Source organism: Mustela nigripes, chromosome 9, assembly GCF_022355385.1.
Source record: "Mustela nigripes isolate SB6536 chromosome 9, MUSNIG.SB6536, whole genome shotgun sequence".
Taxonomy (NCBI): Eukaryota; Metazoa; Chordata; class Mammalia; order Carnivora; family Mustelidae; genus Mustela; species Mustela nigripes.
This window is the reverse complement of record NC_081565.1, coordinates 48,960,936-48,979,775: the sequence shown is the minus strand read 5'-3', so window position 1 is coordinate 48,979,775 and position 18,840 is coordinate 48,960,936. Positions and strand designations below refer to the sequence as shown.

General features: G+C 42.2%; 1 protein-coding gene across 2 annotated transcripts in view; it reads right to left on the bottom strand.

Annotated features, from left to right (window-relative positions):
* SLC24A2 (solute carrier family 24 member 2) overlaps positions 1-18,840 on the bottom strand; it is a 238,957-nt gene that overhangs the window by 2,789 nt on the left and 217,328 nt on the right. For both annotated transcript variants that reach the window (XM_059411572.1, XM_059411573.1), the window contains 2 exons: positions 11,423-11,512; positions 4,221-4,387 (listed from right to left, as the gene is read on the bottom strand). In XM_059411572.1, coding sequence (XP_059267555.1) covers positions 4,221-4,387; positions 11,423-11,512 — 257 coding nt within the window. The remainder of the gene's footprint in view (positions 1-4,220; positions 4,388-11,422; positions 11,513-18,840) is intronic.

The window sequence follows — 18,840 nt, the reverse complement described above, 5'->3', positions numbered from 1 at the left end:
CTACCAGTTCTATTGTCAGGGAGCAAGAATGTTGGGGTGACTGGGTGGCTCAGTCAAATAAGCATCTCTTAATTTTGGCTGGGGTCATGATCTCAGGGTTGTGAGATGGAGCCCCAGGTCTAGCTCTGCTCTGTGTATGGAGCCTGCTTGGGATTCCCTCTCTCTCTCTCCCCGCCCCCCTCTGTTCCTCCCAGCCCACGCTCACTCTCTCTCTCTCTTGCTTCTAAATACATAAATAAATAAAAATAAATAATATATATTTGAAATATACATATGTATAAAACTTGCAAATGTAATTTTATTCAGAAAAATGATCATTTCAGGGTGCTTGGGTGGTTCAGATGGTTAACCATCTGCCTTCGGCTCAGGTCATGATTCTGGGGTCCTGGGATCAAGTCCTACATCAGGCTCCCTGCTCAGTGGCGAGCCGCTTCTCTCTCTGCCTCTCTTTCTCAGTCTCTCATGAGTAAATAAATAAAATCTTTTTTAAAAAGATCATTTTTGGGATGCCTGGGTGGCTCAGTTGGTTAAGCGGCTGCATTTGGCTCAGGTCATGATTCTAGTGTCCTGGGATGGAGTCCCACATCGGGCTCCTTGCTCGGCAGGGAGCCTGCTTCTCCCTCTGCCTCTGCCTGCCTCTCTGTCTGCCTGTGGTTGCTCTCTCTCTCTCTAACAAATAAATAAATAAATAATCTTAAAAAAAAAAAAGAGATCATTTTTTCTGTATTACTTTGAGTAGTGAGAAACTGGGGATATCTTAATCTCTAATTCAAAAAAACTAGTTAAGTAACAAACTTTTGAGTTGAAGTAGTGTCATACAGCTGTTAAAAAATCATAAACCTAAAAAAAATTCATAAGCTTATAGTGATATAGGCAAATACTCATGATGAAATTCTATAGTTGAAATGAAGGATGAACATAAAAAAAGCAATGTTATTTCAATATTATAAACTATATATATCTAAAACAGAGTGGTGTATTATCATTGATTTTTATTTATGTTTTATATGTATTTTCTAAATCTTTTACGATGAATATGTATTAATATAAGCAAAAGCAAGAGCCAACAAGACTATGAAATATCTTTCATGCTCAATATATTACTTACAAGTTCATCAATTGGTATACTCTTTTTTGGAAAAGTATACATCAATAGCCACAAAATGCTCATTTAATTCATTAATATTTCTTGGAGGAATTTGTTCTAATACAAATAATTATAAGAGGAAGTTTTCTGCATGAAGGTTTTCATCAAAGTACCCACAATTGCTGAAAATTGGAAAAAATAAAAAAAAAATTGTGGCTAAACTGAAAAGCAACAGGGTGAAATGTAGCTGTCCCTCAGATTAATATACTGCTTAAACTATAACTTTAACTAATGAGGAGTTGTACTGTTCACGCAAGCATACTTAAAGATGACCTTGAGAAAAACTTGTACCAGCAGCAAGCCTCTGGCGGAGGGGATGATACCTGTCCTCACAGAAGCCGAGCAGCTGGGAACTCCCTGCCGGCTCAGGGTGGAACCCGCCCACTTCCCTTTTCCATCATCTCCCGGACCCTCTAGAAAGCCTCCTCCTAAGGTAATCCCTTTACGTGCCTTTGCACAACTACGGATCCCGGCTGCCCAACCAGACACACCTTACTCCTCTTGTTTACTTCATTTCTCTCCAAAACTTGTGACCAACATACGACTCACATTCCTCCTTGTTTACCCTCGTGTGACTATTCTATAACCTTCTCTCCTTTGCTCTCTTGTATCTAATAAACACAGGACCCAGTAGTTGTTCCCGGCGACAGTCCTTCCAGCTGTCATCCCCGGCTCCCTCTCTCTTACAGCTGACTTGTTTGTGCCTCATTCTTCTCCCGTATGGTTAGGAAAGCGGCAGTGAAATACACTGAAGTGATAAGCTGTTAATTATGAGAGCTACAAAGAAACTTAGAAAAATAGTTGATTTACTAATTAACAGATGCCTACATTGTGCCAGGCAGAAATGGCTTTAAAATGGAAAAAAAAAAAAAAAAAAAAAAGCTCTCCAAAAGGACAAAACTGAATATTCAGGAAGAAAATGTGAAATATTTGAAAGCGACCATACAAAAGTTAAGTGTTGGTCCTGGGTAGTAGTGTTAGGGGTTACTTTCCCTTATACTTCCTGTAAGCTGTGACTATATATACAATTTAAGAACAATGAACATAAGCATCTTGTAATTCTCTAGAATATTTATTTTTCAAAAACATGACAAATGGGCCTTACGATTTTCTTCAGTTGGTAGGATTTTCTCTTTGTATTAAGCACATTTATTTTCCTCTTTACAGGAGACTGACCACAAAAACTACTCTAAATGTGTAATCAGTGCGACTGAGAAATAGTTTCTACCAGAGACCCCCTTCCTTCCAAACAGCTACCTTTTAAGGCATTCATTCATACAGTCAGTCTGCAAACATTTGTGAAGTCACCATGGTGCATTAGGGATTGCTTGAGGCTACAGGGAGCTGTTGCTCTTGAGCAGTTCACAGTCTAGTGCGCAGACTGATAAACATGACCATAAGAGCATGATCTGCAGAGAGTTCCCAGGAACAAAAGCCCCCAGTCAGGCTGAAGGGCATCCGGGAAGCTGAGATTTGACATTGGTAGGGTAAGTTGGAGTTTTCCAGACAGACAGGTGGGAAGGAATCTTGAGTGAGAGGGGCCTATGAAGGAAGGAGATATGGCAGGAGAGGAATCCTTTGGGATCTAAAGGTGGTTAAGACGGTGGGAGCTCAGGGCAGTGTTTTATGCAGAGTGTCATGGTGGCAGGCACAGACTCTGCCCAAATCCCAGCTCTCTCACTTACTGGTTTTGTGAACGCTGTGCCCTTCAGTTTCCTTCTCTGAAAAGTGGGGATCATAATACATATGTCATAGGATCATTGTGTGGCTTCAAGGAATAAAAATGTACATAGAGTTCACAAAGCAGACACTGAGAAAACCCAGCCAACGCAAAGGTATAAGAGAATAATATGCAAGATGTTCAATGCGAAAGTAGATCCATAGTTTCTAAATTCAAGTCTCAGGGGCTCAGTTCCGGGAACATAAGGATCACATCCCATGTCTTCCTTTCTCAGGGGTTCTCATTCAGCATTACTTATCAGACTCCTTTTACTTCAGACATGTTAAATGAAATGACAGAAACAAGAGTGTCCCAGTCTGACCCACTTTAGAGATGATTCGTATTGAGAACTCCAGACTGCTTAGCTGTAAGAATAGATCTCATCTTTTGACTTTCAAAAAACCTGGAATATCTTATTTTATTTTTTATTTTTAAGATTTTTTTTTTTTTTTATTTGTCAGAGAGAGAAAGAGAGCACAAGCAGGGGTAGAGGCAGGCAGAGGGAGAAGCTGGCTGTGGGACTCGATCCCAGGACCTTGGGATGATGACCTGAGTTGAAAGCAGGCGCTTCACTGACTGAGGCACCCAGGCGTCCCTGAGAAACTTAGAATATCTTTACCAGCATACATAAATAATAATGCCAAATGTGCCAGCCTTTTCCAAAGGAGATAGAATATTTTTGCTGGGCCTATGTTTGTTCCAGTTTGTTTTACGATCCAAAATCTCGGGATGCCTGGGTGGCTTAGTCAGTTAAGCTGCTGCCTTTGGTCATGATTCCAGGGTCCTGGGATTGAGTCCCGCTTCGGGCTCCTTGCTCAGCAGGGAGCCTGCTTCTCTCTCTGCCTCTGCCTGCCACTCTGCCTGCTTGTGCATACATGCTCTCTCTCTCTCTCTCTGATGAGTAAATAAATAAATAAAATCTTTAAAAAAAAGAAAAAAGAAAAAACCAAAATCTCATCCGAGGCTGGTGGGGACTTTAATCAGAATTAGAATATAGAAAAAAATATAGGAAAACTGCACAGCATCTCCATCATACCTGAATACTGAATATTCTTAACTTGTAACCCATGCCATTATATAAGTAAAATTCTTAAAGTATTTCCTACAATATCCACTCCATTTGCAGGCATGTGTTTTTGCCTACCTAGGGATAGCTTATTCTTCATTAAGTTCTCTGAAAATGAAAAAATGGAGAAAGTGAACGATACTCCCAGTGTTTACTTTTTATTGGTATTGGTTAATTTTGGGCTCAGAGATCCCGGTTGTGTTTTCATAGCCTCTCAGAAGACAAAGCCAGACAAAGCCAGAAGGCAAAGCTGGTGTGTACACTTTCGTGGAGCTGTCTCTACTCACCCCACAGTGATGTCAAAAATGTTGCTTCCAACAGAGCTGGACACAGCCATATCTCCAAGTCCCTTCCGGGCCACTATGACACTGGTGATAAGATCAGGGATGGAGGTCCCTGCTGCTAAGATGGTCAGACCCATAATCTCTTCACTAATGCCAATGGTCTCTCCAACCTGAAAGTAATGACAGGGACACATATGAGTGTTTGAAGTCACAAAACCAACACTCACAAACATTTCCATGCAACCCCCTTTCTTTATAAGAAAGCTTTATTTATTTACTTGAGACAGAGGGAGAGAAAAAGCAAGAGCAGCGTGCATAAGTGGGAAGGGCAGGGAGAGGGAGAGAGAATCTCAAGCAGACTCCCCACTGAGCATGGGCTCCCGATTCGGGGCTGGATCTCATGATCCTGAGATCATGACCTGAGCTGAAACCAAGAGTCAAATGCTTAACTGACTATACTACCCAGGTACCCCACAACTCCCTTTAAAATAATAATCCAACCACTATGCGGGGGTCCTGAGATGATAAAGAGGAGTCAGGTATCAGCGCCATAGAGGATTTCATTCCTTAACCACATGCAGACCCAGGAGATCAGGAATGTTCACAGGAGGATTAAACAGATAATCTTAGGAAAGGGCTATAGGGGCCGTGAATGCAGGCTCTATATGATGTCTGTGAGCACTGAGCAAGGGAAGCAGAAGAAGGGAGTTCTAAAACTCAACTGGCCATTGGCTCCAGGGGCCAGTGCCTGACAATGGTACCAAATTCTGTCTCGGATTTGCCTTTGGATTAACAACTGAAGGTTAAGGATGGACACCCAGTGTTCCCATTTTCTTTTGCCGTCTCCTAGTGTCTGTAACCCACTCTCAAACACTTTCAGACTACTGTTTCCATAGGAAAACTTGATTTGGGGTATTTTGGGGCTTGGTAATACAGGACTATAAATCAGCCAGGCAGCTGTGGAGAAACCAGCAGTTAGGGAATCACAAGTCCAAGGTCTGGCTTTGGCATTTATTAAGAACTTGACTTACTGTTAAGTTAACCAATTGTGTAATGTCTTTGATCCTTGCTTTCTTATACTTAAAGTGGGGATGATAATATCTATCTTACATTGGTTGGGAGAACTAAAAAGATGATTTGTGGAAAAGCCCTTTACAAATAGTACAGCATTACTGAAAAGCAATGGGGGACATTTATTATGTTTGATTTCGGTCTTTGCCTTTTTTTTTTTTTTTAAAAGATTTATTTATTTGAGAGTGAGAGAGAGAGAGCATGAGATGGAGGAGGATTAGAGGGAGAAGCAGACTCCCTGCTGAACAGGGAGCCCGACATAGGACTCAGTCGCTTAACCAACTGAGGCACCCCAGGTGTCCTAGTCTTTGCCTTTTAACACTGAGGAGGTCTATTTTGGACAGCTGGTCTAGCGTTAGCTGGAGGTGCCTTCTATTCTATTCTATTCTATTCTAGTCTATTGTTTTGCTTCTCCATTCTCTTGAGCAACTTTTTTAAAGAGTCTTCTTGGGACTTTCAAAAGCTTTGTGTGTTTTCTGGAGTCGGCCAACTGCAGTTCTGAAAACTTTAAAACTAATGTTTTCAATAGCCTATTTGATGACATTTGTCATTTTTGGAAAAAAGTTCAGAGGGCCAGAGTAGCATGTAAGAAATAAGGGTTTTTAGGGAATTGAATGTAACTCATTTTTAAATACCTTCTGTGACTTATTAGTAATAGCTTCATTTCCATTAACTTAAAAGCAGAGTTTGGAGCTAATTTTGTTTTGATGGTCAGGTTGGCTCTAGAGGCTGTCTAGCAACTAGTTTATCCGGTCCTCATGGAGCAAAGAGTCACTGTTCTCCATCAGAAAGGAAGTCCATGGGGGCACCTGGGTGGCTCAATCAACTGTCAAGTGAGTGCCTTTGGCTCAGGTCATGATCCCAGTCCTGAGATCCAGCCCCAGCCTGGTGCTCCTGCTCAGTGGGGAGCCTGCTTCTCCCTCTGCCTCTGCTCCTCCCCCAGTCCTGCTCTCTCCCAAATAAGTAAAATCTTAAAAAAAAAAAAAAAAAGAAGAAGAAGAAGAAGGAAATCCATGTAAGCAGAATCACTGCTTTGATCACTATGGTCTCCCTAATTCACAGAATATTGACTGGTATTTAGTACACTCTCAATACGTATTCGCTGAATAAATCAGTCAATCTGCATACTTAGGCAATTTTACTGGCATATTTCCCACCAATTCTCCTAAGAAAATTAAGTAAGAGTTCTGCACACGAGTGCCCTCTTCCAGCAGAACTCTCCTTGATGACCTATTTTTTTGGGTCTGAAGTGGAATGAAATACTTTCAGAGACTCTGAAAATGCTGACTGAATGACTGTCATCCCCAATAAATAGGCTGATTCCTCGAGGGAGTTCTGAAGCAGTGACTATTTTAAAACAACCCTTATATTTAGAGTTCGAATGGCTCTACAGACAGAAGAAAAGCAGAGACTGAAGAGGGGTGGTTTGGTGGTGAGCAGGGATGGCGTGGATACAAGGAGACCTGAGTGTCAGCGTCACCTGCCGCTCCCAGTACCTGGAAGCCAACTTCCCCGAGCCTCAGTTTCCCTCTTTTGTAGAATGGGGATAACAACATCTCCCCTCAGAGCTGTTGTGAGGATGAGACGGAGCAAACAGCATAGCGTCAGGTAGAAATAGTCAATAAATATCAGCTATGCTAACTCAGACCCGACTTCTTTCTCTTTCTAACGTATCAGACGGCAGCCACTGGGCTCTGGCTGCAGAGACCAAAGCTGGTTAATAGACGTCAGCCTCTGATGTGGGAAATCCCCAGGATAATGAAGGCTTTTTATTGCCCATCCAACTCATGATGAATCTGTGCAGCTCCTAGAAACACTTTCGCTGATGGAGAGAGCTAGTCTCCTAAACTCATTTTAAGAACGTTTCACTGCCTTTGGCTTCTGGTGAGTTAGAGGCAAGATGACAGGCACGGAGATGAGACGGGGCTGATCGAATCCGTGGCACCAGCCAAGTTAGAGCTAGAAAGGACATCAGTAGTCTCTTGCGGGGGTGGAGGGGTGGAATTCCTTTGTTTTCCAGTGGAAGTAGATGGGGGGGGGAGCTACTCAGAACCCAAATCCAGTGCAGCTCTGAATATTGCAGGAGGTGTTTCCTTGCCTTGGTTTAAGGAGGAACTGTAAAAATGTCATATTGTCGAAATGAGACACAAGGTTGTATCTGATTCCCAGAATTAAGTTCTCCTATGGGTTTTAACTGTATGTTCTCATCACACAAGACATTTATTAATTTCTTGGGGATCTTGGGTGGTTCAGTCATTAAGCGTCTGCCTTCAGCTCCAGGTCATGATCTCAGGGTCCTGGGATCAAGCCCCGCATCGGACTCCCTGCTCGTCAGGAAGCCTGCTTCTCGCTCTCCCACTCCCCTTGCTTGTATTCCCTCTCTCACTGCATTTCTCTCTGTCAAATAAATAAATAAAATCTTAAAGGTTTTTTTTTTTTTAAAAGATTTTATTTATTTATTTGACAGAGAGAGATCACAAGTAGGCAGACAGGCAGGCAGAGAGAGAGAGGGGGAAGCAGGCTCCCCGCTGAGCAGAGAGCCCAATGTGGGGCTCAATCCCAGGACCCTGAGATCATGACCTGAGCCAAAGGCAGAGGCTTAACCCACTGGGCCACCCAGGCGCCCCTAAATAAATAAAATCTTAAAAAAACAGGAATTTATTAATTTCTTGATACAAAAACAATAAAAGGTAATAAAAACTAAGGGAAAAAATGCATGAAGCAGCTTATGTAAAGGGCATTTATATTTAGCCAAACAGTCGCTAAATAATGGTATTAAAGAGCATTTATTGCTGGTAAGACTGCAGAAAACAAAACAGTTGAACACTAAATGGTGCATTTGTTATCTTTCTGGCTTTTATAGCTCAAAAGTACAAGCAACAGAATTAGAGCTATACTTCTTAGAACAGAATCTGCTATTTTGATCAGCTGTCTGGAAGTCTTAAAAGAGAAGAGCATTTCTATAGGAGAAAAGAAAGGGAAGCCTCTCATTCATTACTAGAAAGCAAGGTTTCTCTTTATGTACTTTATATTCCTGGGCCTTTTGGTAATTATTATTGTTCTAACCATTGTGTTTGTATTTTTCTCTAAGAGAATGAAAAAGAAGCAAGAGTGTGGAATTAAGATAATCTTTAAAAAGGACAGAAAAAGATGGAAGTCTCTAGACTGATGTTTTCTAGAATGGCTAAAGAGAGAGATCTAGAAAGCAAGTGAGGAAACCCCCCCCCCCTTTTCTTTATCAGTACATGAAGGAATACAAATAATTATTAAGAAAAACCATTACATGTTATAAATGGCAAACAGTCCTTCTAGCCTGGCAATCTGGTGGCTGAGAAGCCACTCCTCTTCTGAGGTATGATTTCTGGCCAATATTGGTGGCAAATGACTGTCAATGAATGCGGGAAATCATGACTTTGGGGCAAGTGGAACTTCTTCCCAGGATCAGAGTTTTTAGAAATATCCAGGTAGAATAATCTGAAGTTCAACATCATAAAATAATGAAAGTAGGGGTAAGATGAAGGCTCTTGTAGGAATAGTACTGAATATACTAACTGACATTTCTGGTGGTTTTTCCCCAATGATGTTATATGTTCTTTTTCTTTAAAAAAAATTTAAGGTGTAATTCACATACAGCAAAGTCTAAGTTTACATCCAGTAAAACTCATCCTTTAAATAAGTGTGTAGTTCCGTAGTTTGGGTAAATGTGTTCAGTCCTGTGTCCTGTTTCTCCACATCCTCATCAACATGTCTAGGTTTTTGAGTATAGGCATCCTAGTGGTTGTGAACTAGTATCTCATGTTTACTTTATTTTATTTTATTTCATTAGAGAGAGAGAGAGAGAGAGAGCCTGTGCAGACGAGTGGGCGGGGAAGGGGGCAGGGGAAGAGCAGAGGGAGAGAAAGAATCTCAAGCAGGCTCCACACTCAGTGCGGAGTCTGACATGGGGCTCCATCTCACAACCCCAAGACTGTGACCTGAGCTGAAATCAAGAGTTGGATGCTTAGCCAATGGAGCTGCCCAGGCACCCCTTATGTTTGTGTTTATTTTAATTTATTTTTTTTTGAGGTCCTAGAATAATATTAACTAACATTTATTAAGTGTATACTACATGCCCATCACCAAGCAGTGTTTTAAGTGCAATATCATCACATTTAGTGCATTTATGTTTATTCTGAAATAACACTCTCTCTTGAGATACAACTCACATACCATAAAACTCACTTACTTAAATTGTATATATAACTGAATATTTTAGCATATTTATAGACTTCTAGAGCTATCACCATAATTTAAATTTAAAACTTTTTCATCATTCCAGGAAAAAAATCCTGTACCCATTAGTGGTCATTCCCTTTCCCTCCAGCTTTCCCAACCTGAGGCAACGATTACCTTTCTGTCTCTGTAGATATGCGTATTTTTCACATTTTATGTCAATGGACTCATTCCAACACGTGATCTTTTGTGACTGGCTTTTTCATTTAGCATAATATTTTAAGGGTTCATTCACAGGTACCAGGTACCAATACTTCGGTCCTTTTGATTGTGGAATAGTATTCTATTGCATGAATAGACCACATTTTGTGTTTCTGTTCATCAGTTGATGGACATTTGGGTTGTGCCCACTTCTTTGGCAATTATGAATAATGCCACTGTGTGTATACATTTTTGCGTGGATGTTTTTGTCTCTCCTAAGTATATAGGTAGTTGAATTCCTGGGTCCTATGGTAACTATACTTAACATTTTGTGGACTGTCAAACTGTTTTCTGAAGTGGCTGTATTATTACACACTCTTACTGTCAATATATAAATGTTCCAGTTTCTATGCATCCTCTCCAACACTTGTTATTTATTGTCTGTCTTTTTGATTATAGCCATCCTAAGTGAGAGCAAAATGTATCTCATTGTGGCATTGATTTGCATTTCTCTAGTGAATAATGATATTGGAGCACCTTTTCTTGTGCTTACTATCCATTTGCGTATCTTTGGTGAAATATCTATTCAAATCTTTTGTCCATATTAAACATTAGGATTCCCATAGATGCTTGGTCTTTTTATGATTATTTTTTTGAGTAGGCTCCGCACCCAACATGGAGCTTGAACTCGTGACCTTGAGATGAAGAGTCATATGTTCCCACTGAGCCAGTCTGGTGCCCTTTGCCTTTCTATTATTGAGATTTAAGAAGGTTTAAAAATTATCTATCTATCTATCTATCTATCTATCTATCATCTCCTGCATAGAAGTGCTTTTTCAGATGTATATGATATATATTTTAGGACTATATCAAAGGACGTTTGGGAAGTTTGAAATTTGTGTAGTTTATAATGGAGAAGAAAGACATGGGTCCTGGAGTTTTAGAGCCCTGGGTTACAACCTCAGATCTGTGAGCAATTTTATTATTAGCTCTAAGCCTAACTCCTTTATCTGTAAGTATGGATAATAATAGCAGCTCCTTCGTGGGATTTGTGCCTCTGTACAGGGTGAATGTCAAGATCATGAAGACAAGTGATGTGAATTATCCAACATGTGGTATCTATTCAATCAATAATGGTTACCACTATTATCTCTGGGACTGTGAAATGTTTGAGCTTCCTTCTTTCATCCATGCATTACAACAAACAATTCCTGACAGTTTATTCTTGTGATGGCCACTAGGACTGGCACTGAGTTCAAAGTGGTAAAAGCAAAATACATCATCATTCTAGCAAACTGCGGTTCAAGGCAGAGACTGTTTTGTCTCCAGGTCTGTTCCTAGAGCCAGTCTGAAAGGCTGGTGAAAGCATGACGTGAGTGGCTGCCCAAGAGGAAGTAAGTACCATGGAGTCAGGTGAAACCTTGACATTCCTCCCAGATCCAGGTAGGCCTGGATTCAGGCTACAGACGGCAAGAAGAGCTGGGGTGACCTCCTCCACACGGGTGTCCAGGATTATGCTGATCTGACTCCCCACCACGAGAAAAGGCCAGGAGGTATGGGGAAAGTTCAGTGGGAGTAAAATCATCTAGTCTTGGAATATGTACCTTGTCTTGACAGACACAATACTATTCTGACACTTTCCCGAAGCAACACATTGACAAACCCTTTGGCAACCATGAGCAGAACCAGGCAGATGCATCATGCTCTTCTCAAGGTCTTACCTGGTGCGCCCACCAGACCATCAAGTAAGAGAACACAGCAATCCAGGAGATGGAGCCAAAGAACGTGATGGGAAAAAACTTTCTTGATGACTGAAAGAGAGCCAGGAAGAGGTGGGAGCGTCAGTGCCATTCATGAGGTGGACCTGAGAGACCAAAGCTAAACCCACCAGAGACACTACTACCCACCCCACCGCTGCCTTCCATCTTTGTAGGCTCAGCACACAAAAGGCCCTACCTACTCTTGGTCAAGCAAGGTCAAGCAAGGTCAAGCCCCTTCCTGGGTCAGGAAGATTCTGTCTTGGGAATGTTGGCTAGAGCCAAATCATCACCAAGTTAGTTCCTGGGATGGAAGTCTCTTAAAGACAATGTTTGTTCCTGCTGCTGGCTGCTCAGATGTCCCCTGTCCCTGTCCTTCCCAAGGCCTGGTCTCTCAGCCTTCGCCTCAATCTCTTGACCACCCCATAGCCTTCCTCCATCTCCTTTTCCTTTCCTCTCAAGTTCATCAGAATTGGTTTCTATTCTTCACCCCATGTATCCTAGCAGTCCAGTGCCCAGAAAGCCTACGTGATTAATTGCTTTTAACAAGAAGGACCAATAGGTACCCAAAGAGGTTCATCTTACTGTCCTGCAACTTACTGGCAGAAGCCACAAAGAAGCTATCACCATAGTTTCAATAGATTCCTGAGGACACAGCCACCCTCCAGGACATTTGAACCACTCTCACAGAGTTAGAGTAGACAGAGGCCTGGCGCACTGCTCTTCACAGAGGTGGTGGAGTCGATGATCTTGGGATGGTTTTCTCTCCTGTTCTCCAGCCCTGACATCCTAATGTCCATTTCTGCTTTGAGCACTGGCCTTTGTGCCATCTCAGGCTTATAGTGTGAGCGCTTTTTATTTTTATTTTAAAAATCCAATGATAATGAACATGTGTTATATTAGTTTCAGGTGTACAATACGATGATTCTCCAATTCTATACATGACTCAGAGCTCAGTGTGAACACTTTTAATTTCTTTCAAATGTTAGCCAAAAGCAGACACTCAAAATGCAGTGTTTCTTACCTGACCACACTACAAAGAGAACAGGCTTGCAGGGGTTGTATTGGTGTTTTGTTGATAGCTTTTTCTCCAAAATTGGGGCCCTTTAAAACAGGCTCAGATAGCAGAATGCCCTCAGCCTGTCACCTGTTACTGCCAAACACGTTTTATTTCAAAGCTTTCCACTACAAGAAACAATCTCATTTTTTTTGCTTTGATAATGCTATCCAATTTTGTCCCAAGAAGTGAATTCTGAAGTTGATTTGGATGAAAGCTATCTCAGTTGTCTTAAGAGCTGACCTTGGGCAGTCATACAGAACGCTTTTTGTCATAGCTTTTGAGAGATTCATTAGAGGAAAAGATAAACTTGTACCTAGCAATGTTTTGAATATCTAAGATAATAACAAACACAGTTTCTATTGCTGCAAACCAGGTGTATGTTCTTTTTACTAATTTTGAGTTTTCAGTACTTTTTTTTATTATCACACACTGTTCTGTTAAATTTCACACTAACCATTTCTTTTGCTTAACGAGTGCTGCTTTTTTTTGGGGGGGGTGCTTTTTGTTAGCAGCAGTGTTTGCAAGACCCATGGGCTTGATTAAATTGGGGGAGACATCAGGCCACACTGAGAAGGAGGAAAATATCTTGGCTAAAGACAGCACTTTAGCGAGTTATGGAAAAAGAAAAGATCATCAAGTTTTCAAAGAGGACACTGAGACATTCACTTCTGAGGACAAATTCCTTTAAAGTTGATGATTCAGCCGGATTTTGGAGACCAGATTTCCCAAGCCTTAAATTGTCAAAGCTAAGAAGGCAAGTTTCTCCAGACATAGTGTTTAGCTGATTGGAGTCCCCATTCTTTTCCTCTGGTCACGGTTTCAGGATCCTAAGTGGGATGAGAATTTCATCTCCTGTGGCCAGGCTCTGTCACAGGGAAGGAAAAGGCCTTTCTTGGGACATGGGGCCACATGAGACTGGAGCAGCCACCAGGCTGTGAACTTGATTTGGAGCATCCTTTGAGGGAACAGAGTACCATCTTCGTACTTTCCGGTACGATGAATGTACTGGAGATCTTGGGAGAGTCTTCATTTCATACATTGCTCATTTTACAGCTTCAATCATTTATTAACTATATAATTATTTTTTTTCTTTAGTATGCCTTTGCATATCTGTATATTGAGTAATGAGACAAGTCAGAATCAAATTATTTGAACCTATTTCTCATCTGAAAAACATCATCTCTGCACCACAGAACATTCCTAGGCAGAAGGTAGAAACTATGGAAGCAGGCTAAGGATATAAAGGAACTAAGTTCACATCAACATGCTAATGAAAACCTCTTTCAAGGATGCTTGTGATTCTTGATCAAGAGGCCAATTAGTAATTAATGAACATCTATATATACCTAGTATTGTATCAGGGGCTCAGTGACAAGAAATTAAAGATAGTTTTTATCGGTGAGTTTCCAGGTCTTTACCATAAACTAAGGGTAGGTAAAGGCCAGATACCTTCTCTGTACTCAAATCTTGAACTAGACCTGAAATTCAAACCTAGGTCTCTCTGACCATCTGGCATATATACCTGATATTTAGGTTATACTGATTTGCTCTTAGAGAAAAACAGGACCAGTAATGCTCAGAATATGCCCAGCTATAGACATGATGATGATGATCATAGTAACACTAGCCTGTGCTCTGAATGTCAGAAAATACAAGGAGCATCGGGGAGATAGAGGCTAGCATTCCAGCTGAACGGCCATCTGCCTCACCCAACCTCCCATATTGTTCCTGATTGGGAAGCATCAACCCTTTAAGCATTGGCGGTTCAGTTAAATGTTTCCCAACTACCTTATCTTTCCAACCTCACAGCCCAGGTAATTCCTTTTCCTTTCATTTTTCTGAACGACTCCCCTTATTTGGATGCTATGGTCTCTTATCCCAGACATCGCTCCCCAGTCGCACTTGTGCAATTATCCAGTTCCCAGTCTCACTGGAAGGAAGAAAATAGCCCTTGAAGCCAAGGTCTGACATGTCAATTTCTGGTTAGTCATAGTGGCTCATCCTAACATCTGCTGGGATGAACCTCATCCTAATTAGCAAGAAAGCAAATTGTGTCCATGTGCCCGCCATTTTGTTCCCAGTATAATGGTTTATGTGTATAATAGACAGCTAATGTTCTCATTAGAAGCTTTTAGTACATCAGTATGATACTTTCTTGGCTGGAAAAATGTTTCTGGACATTAGCTGGTTGCACAAATTGGCCATATCCTTACTGATTTAAATTTGACAAATATTCATTGAGCATCTATTCTGTGCGAGGTTTGGGGACATAAATATCTAACAACAGTCCCCCAAACAATCCTGTGACAGATTAAAAGCGTGTTCTCTGGATGAATATGACCAGTACTGAAATCTCTGCTCACTGATTACCAGACATGTGACTTGAGACAAATCATTCCACCTTCTAAGCCTCAGCTTTTTCATCTGCCAAATGGGGGGAATAACAATATCTAGTTGTTCTGAGGATTTCGGGTCTATGAAGTGTCTACCAAAGTGCCTGGCACATAGTAAGTGCTCAGGTAATAGTGGCGGTTGTTTATTAGATGATGTTCTCTTCGTTTTGGTTTTTAAGAGACAAGGAAACTGAGGTTCAGGGAGGTGGAAGTGGCTGCCAAGACTGGGCTGAGGGGTCTTGGCTTTGCCTCTCATTTGCTGGGTAAGCTTGGACAAGTCACTAAACCTCTCTGGGTCCCAATCCCCTCCTTCTTGCTCGAACTGTGCTCGGTACACAGCAGACCCAGTAAATACTTGGTGAATGAATCAATGACTGGTATGAATTGCAGGAACAGAGCTGACTTCTTAGGTACCTCCCCCGTTCAGATGGTCACGTTTTGATGCATTCTTATTTTATAAGATCACCCATCCTAGGTCAGGAGCGCATATAACTTTTGGAGGTCTTTATTTCCTTTATTATTTTCAATATTTATCAAAGACACATTCCTCATTAAGGTTTATATTTTAGTTCTTTTGCTTTGAAACCAAAGCCATTATTTGAAGAAAATGATGAAAGTGAATTAATCAGAAGTGTGTGTAATCCAACAAACACTGTCATATAATTTGCATATAAATGAAGCGGAAAGAAAAGCAAGGGGGAGTACTGTTTACCCTGAAACTGGATGGCTACTAAAAAAATCATGTTTTCCTTGTAATTGCTGTCAAGGTTTGGAACGTTCATCTCCACGGGTAATTCAAAAACTACTGGGGAAACAGAGCTGCCAGGCCCTACAGAGAAGCCAACGTTTATTAATTAATAATTTTCTCCTCTCTTTTTCTTCTCCCTTGATGTTTTTTCAGGAGGGCCTGGTGGCAGGGCATGAAGGCCGTGGTGGACTGCCAAGACGACCACAGCACTTCCCAGTTCTTCTTAACAAGAGGCGAGGTCTGTTTCCCCACCGTTTGAATCTGGGCTGGTCTTAGGACTTTCTTGGACCAACAGAACATGGTAGAAGTGACAGCATGCAGATTCCAAGCTAGATCTCAAGAGGTTTTGCAGCTTTCACTCATGCTGCCCTTGGAACTCAACCATCGTGCATGTCAGCTCCGGCTTGCCTGCTCAAGGGTCAGGGACCAAGTGAGGCAGAGATGAGCCTTTTCCGTTGACCTACTCCTAGACCAACAAGCCCCCAGCCAGGTCAGTGAACAGAACTGTCCAGCTGAGCCCAGAACAAATGGTACATTCAGAGAATTCTGGACTAAAAAAATTGCATCCTTTTTTAAGCCACTACATTTTGGGCAGGGGTGTTACACAGCAGGTGATCACTGATCCAAGATCAAACCTACTGAAACTCTTCTGTGCTAAGCATGATCAAAAAGCCACCTACTGGCTTTTGTATCAACTGGCATGGTTTCATTCATTCTGTTTTGTATATGCAAAGGAGGGCCATATAATTCATCTGCCAAATCAGCATGCTTTGGGATTAAACTGGGACTATCCTTGGAAAACTGGGACGTATGGCCCCTTAGATCTGCAGTGTTGTAGTAATGGTCATCTCTTTATGCTTTCCCTAATCACAGGATGTCATAGGTGGCAGGGAGTGGAGAGATCCACCCTCTATTTTGTAGAGGAGGAAAAGTGAGGTCCAGCGTTGAGCAGTGACTTCCTGAAGGCTGAACAGCTCATGAGCTATGTGGGGTTATGTGGGGGTATGAACCACTGTGGTCATGGTGGTAGAATGAGAATGCTTGTGGAGTCAGGAGACTTCTGCTTGGATCGAGCCCCTGTCGGTGACATGGCTGCGTGGTCTTGCTCTATAGTCTATGCCTTGTTTCTTCTACTAATTTTAGATCTCCTTAGAGATAGGAATTTAGAGTTCTGGGCCTTCACCTGTCGGACACAGGCTTGATGCTTGGCACGTAATAGGTACACAGTAAATATTTGGCTGAGGACATTTTAAAACAACCAAATGTGCTGAGATTCACATTTTTGCTGGGGTGAGCCTACAGGCTATGTAGAAAAAGAGAGGAAAAAAAATCCAGTCCATCCCAGGGATGGCGCTTGGCCTGGCCATGCAAAGGGCAAGAACCTCATTGGTTCCCCCAGCCCAGGTGCTGGCTCTCGAGGCTTGTGCACAGCAAATGAACAGTCTGCGGTATTACGGAGGAGAGCGCCATGAAGCTGCATCCTCTTACTCCGTACCCCTGGGGGCTCCAGCATCAGCCAGCAGAGCTGCCGTCGGCCGGGTTATGACTTGTGTGGTGGAATCCTGTGTGCTGTCCAGGAGTGGCTGTTTCAGAGCTTTGATCTCCCCTAAGAGCGTCCTTGTCCTGGGAGTTCAGATCACGGAGACGATCTGCACTCTGCCAGGCCTTGCCCTGGGGGTCCCGGCCAGTGTGAGATAAGCCCGGGCCTCGATCACTGGCATCTTCCTTCCAGTCCTGCACCCTTTGCTGACTGCCCCAGTGGCTGTGGGCTAACTCCCTCTCAGCCATCCATCAGCCCCCTCTACTCAGCGCCATGGTGCACCAGGCCTCCCGCAGGGATTTAGGTAAGCTGGTCTGTCTCTCTGATTTTCCTCCGGGGAGCAAAGCAAAAACACGGGTCTGAACAACAGAACAATGGAAGGACAGAGAGATAGAGAGAGAAGGCATGTGCGAGAGCACATGTGAGCACGCACATCTCCAAAATGTCACTGGGACGTGAGCCGCAAAGAAAGTTAACACGTTCCAGCTCTTCGGCTGGAGGTTGCCAGGAAGCCTAGCCTTTGCATGGAGCAGATCTTCTGCAACTGTGTCGTGAATGAAGAAACCGAAGTGTTGCTTTAAGTGAGCCACACCTGTTACACGTCCCCTTCACTGGGAAGCCTCTATTGTTGGGAGTCCTTACACGAGGGGGTCCTTTCCTGGCCTGTACTTGACAAGACGTGGCTCTCCACTGGCTTGGATCATTTATAGGCCAGGCCAGTGGGACGGGATTTCTCTTTTCTCTTCTGTCTTCTGCGAGAACAGAAAGTGGATCACCACGGGGCTCTTAAGACTTGGGCTAAATTTTGCCATATGCAACCATGGTGTCCTCTTGTAAATGCTCTCAGAAATAATGTTCTTGGACTTCCACCTTCTGGTATCATGAAATAGGAAGGGGGAGCCCAAGCTGTGTGGTCATGCAGACCTGGGTGTAAATCTCCGCTCCATCCCCAAGGAAGTAATCAGGCAGGAGATGGTTAACTTCTTTGTGCCTAAGTTTCTTTCTACTTATGCCAATAATATATAACATTATATGTAAGGAATAGAAATATAAAGTATATGTGTGTCTGTGTGTACACATACCTATGCTAGTTGTTCCCTGAGGCTGCACAATATAGCTTCTTGGAAGTACATGGTACGTACTAATGGACAGTAGGTACAAACCTTGGTTGAATGAGATATGTGTGTAGACCCATAATAAAAAGGACAGCTACTTCTTATCATTAGTTCCCCTACCTCTGGGGCACTGGTCCAAGAACCCAGTTTTGATTTGATCTCCATTTAGATTGTATTTTGGTGCTCATAAGATGGTATTGTGTTCAATGTCCTAGTACATACTAATGGTAGAAAAGAATGTTGATTAGAGTAATAAGAACAATACAGGATGGAGAAGATACGCAAGCATTTATACTACATGAATGCATTTCTTTAAATGATTGTTTTGAATTGAATGAATAATACACATGTACACAAATACTCAATAAAATAAAATCCGAGTTCCCCTCTTGCTTCCAACCTTCAGTTCCCCTTCTTAGAGACAATCACTGTGGTGGTTTTAAAACATGGTTGTCAATTCTTTGACACTCCTTCCATCAAGGGTGTCCTAACCTCTGTGACACCAATGTCTTCTAGGTAGATTTTT